Source organism: Ipomoea triloba, chromosome 3, assembly GCF_003576645.1.
Source record: "Ipomoea triloba cultivar NCNSP0323 chromosome 3, ASM357664v1".
NCBI classification, from domain to species: Eukaryota; Viridiplantae; Streptophyta; class Magnoliopsida; order Solanales; family Convolvulaceae; genus Ipomoea; species Ipomoea triloba.
The window spans coordinates 18,687,676-18,690,496 of record NC_044918.1 but is presented as its reverse complement, the minus strand read 5'-3'; the positions used below and the strand labels follow the sequence as shown (position 1 = coordinate 18,690,496).

The window sequence follows — 2,821 nt, the reverse complement described above, 5'->3', positions numbered from 1 at the left end:
AAAATAAAAGTTCCTTTTCTGCTAAAGAAGTACAATCAATAAATTCATGCATCATATATATTAGAATAAATGTGGTCATTTCTACTCTTATAAATCCGGCCTCTTACTAGGCATGCATGTAAATGAGACAAAATCTCTAGTTATATACATACATAAACTTACGTTTGTATTTATCAGACTATGCAAATACTCAAAAGGTCTCATGCATATCTTCTCAACATGATACAAAACTTATACATTAAGTAAGATAACACTTGCATTAATGTCGATGTTGAGGCAATGATGAAAATATTGTACCCATCACACCTTTGAACTTGTATCATCATTGATTTCTTTATCCATTTCTACTGCATTTGATGCACTAAAACTACATACACATCCCACTATAGAAAAATACACATATTCAATGACACAACCCCCAATCCTCCGTCCAATAATTATGTTTATATTTATGAATTATTCTTGAATTAACATATTTTTTTAAAAAAATTACTATCTTTATTAAATGCAATGATTATTAAATTGAGTTTAGATTACCAATCATTATTAGAGCTCTTTGACACGTATATGACATGTTGATCGAGCATATAATATTAAATATACATATTTTATAATCAAACTGTCAATTTTATTTTTTTTTTAAAATTGAGATTAGCACATTTCTTTCAATTATGGCTAATCTGATTTATAAACCATGCATTGAATAAACAAAGAACTCATATCTCAGTAACGTGGAACCCAGGTGTCACAGCCGTCACCAGTTGTCCCACATTTTTGGTCATCTCTCTCTCAAATTTCTCTATAAATAGCTCTAACTTATAGTGATGAACATCCCTCATCTTTCTCCCTTCTCACCTCTCCAAACTAAATCTTCATTTTCTGAGATTTTTCTTTACAAACTCATTTTGGTTTCAGCAGCTAGCTAGGAGGGGTTCATATACCAATCTTTTTGTTTTTTTTTGCAAGAAAAAATGAAGGAAAACATGGAGAATCCTCTGCGTTTGAAGTCATTGAATCACATATCAATTGTTTGCAGTTCAGTGGAAAAGTCTCTTGATTTTTACCAGAATGTTCTTGGCTTCTTCCCCATCAGAAGGCCTGGTTCCTTTGATTTTCGTGGAGCTTGGTTCGTATTTTGCCCATCCTATAATTTTTTTAAAATTATTTTTAGTTTTAAGTTTTAACATTTAATAAATTTACAATTGCAGGTTATTCAACTATGGCATTGGGATACATCTTTTGCAAGCAGAGGACCCTGACAACTTGCCCAAAGTTACCAACATTAACCCCAAGGACAATCACATTTCTTTCCAAGTAATCCCCTACTAAATTCCCTATGTTTTATATTATATCTGTCTTATTTTATGTGTCCGATCAGTTAAATAAGACTTGATTGGAGTTACGTATAATTTAAGTTTAAATAATATTAAATTTAGTATTACTATTGTTGGTTTTATGGACACGAGGTAGCCAGACGGCATACAAACAAACTGTGAAACAAGAGAGATAACAATAAAATATGAAGAAGCAATTGGATAAAGTAACTGCACTTGTATTAAAATCAGAACCTTTTACAATGTGACCCCAAGGTATTTATACAAGAATGAGCCTTTACAAGAAAAACTTAACAAATCCAACCTTAGGAATGTTACTTAACCTGCCAAACCGCCATAAATACTACCTAATACGGAATAGGAAAGGATCCTGCTAAATCTGTGAAAGATTCCCTACAAATCTTGGTTTGCAGCATCTGAGTGGCGCACCCAGTCCAGCACCACGACAAGACTGCCTACATCAGGTGGGTTGCTTGTATAGTTATATTCGTACCCGACCCATCTACTGTAAAGGTGGTCAATTTGCGGGTTCGACCCTCTAGGCTGGATACCCTAGTCTGGTATCAATATGTACCAGATGCTACGAGATTGTGGAAAATTATTCACCTTTATCAGCTGCCATAGATGAAAATTTTTGAGTCAGCAAAAAAATCTCATCTTAGTTTTGAATTCTCCTCTAAACCTATCGTTTACTAGTTTGAACATTCCAAACATTAATTTTGTTTTTCAGTTTTTAGTGTCTATGATGTGAAATTTTGTTTTTCAGTTTTTAGTGTCTTGAAATGACTAAAGTACCCTTTGAATGGCAGTGTGAAAGCATGACAACGGTGGAGAAGAGGTTGAAGGAGATGGAGATAGAGTACGTCAAGTGTAGAGTAGAGGAAGGTGGGGTCCACGTGGATCAGCTCTTCTTCCATGACCCTGACGGAATGATGATTGAAATCTGCAACTGCGACAACTTGCCGGTCATACCTCTCTCCGGCGAACCCCTCCGGCCTGCTGCGGCCCTCACTTGCACCATGCAACAGCAGCAGCAGATTCAACAAGTTGTATAAACATATATATATGGTGATGCTGTTTTGTACACTTTTTAATACCTGAAGTAAAAGGATAATGGAAAGCTATTTTCCAGTTCAAGATATTATTCCACGTTCAATGTATTCAATTGTACGTTAATATAATGTTTCGTGTGCCATCGTGTTGAGATGTCTTCTCTAATCTCTCTGTCTTGATATAATTTGTTTGGGTAAATTCACGAGTTGTTCCGGGTATTTTTCCATTCGTGGTCCACAACTAATCCCCGCTTGCTATTGGAAAGTAGGAAAGTATATATTGTATTAAGAATTGTATTTCTATTGTAGAATTATAGTACGAATATGAATTGTATTACCCTTTTTACAGTATTAGGCAAACTTTAATAGTTTACGAGTGTTTTGCGCGAGAAGTTAAAGTGAATGCTTTTGATTTTAGTAATAATATAGATTAAT

At 34.3% G+C, this 2,821-nt stretch overlaps 1 protein-coding gene across 1 annotated transcript; it reads left to right on the top strand.

Annotated features, from left to right (window-relative positions):
• The first annotated feature begins 848 nt into the window (after window positions 1-848).
• Window positions 849-2,552, top strand: LOC116012279 (uncharacterized protein YwkD-like). Its single transcript, XM_031251784.1, has 3 exons — window positions 849-1,126; window positions 1,209-1,314; window positions 2,144-2,552. Exons 1-3 carry the CDS (start codon window positions 972-974, stop codon window positions 2,387-2,389), a joined length of 507 nt encoding a protein of 168 aa, XP_031107644.1. The 5' UTR covers window positions 849-971; the 3' UTR covers window positions 2,390-2,552.
• The last annotated feature ends 269 nt before the right edge of the window (window positions 2,553-2,821 follow it).

Coding starts and splice junctions, on each gene's coding strand:
- LOC116012279 (XM_031251784.1), top strand. CDS start 972: ATGAAGGAAAACATGGAGAATCCTCTGCGTTTGAAGTCATTGAATCAC. Junction 1,127..1,208: donor TTTGATTTTCGTGGAGCTTG/GTTCGTATTTTG, acceptor TTACAATTGCAG/GTTATTCAACTATGGCATTG. Junction 1,315..2,143: donor ACAATCACATTTCTTTCCAA/GTAATCCCCTAC, acceptor TTTGAATGGCAG/TGTGAAAGCATGACAACGGT.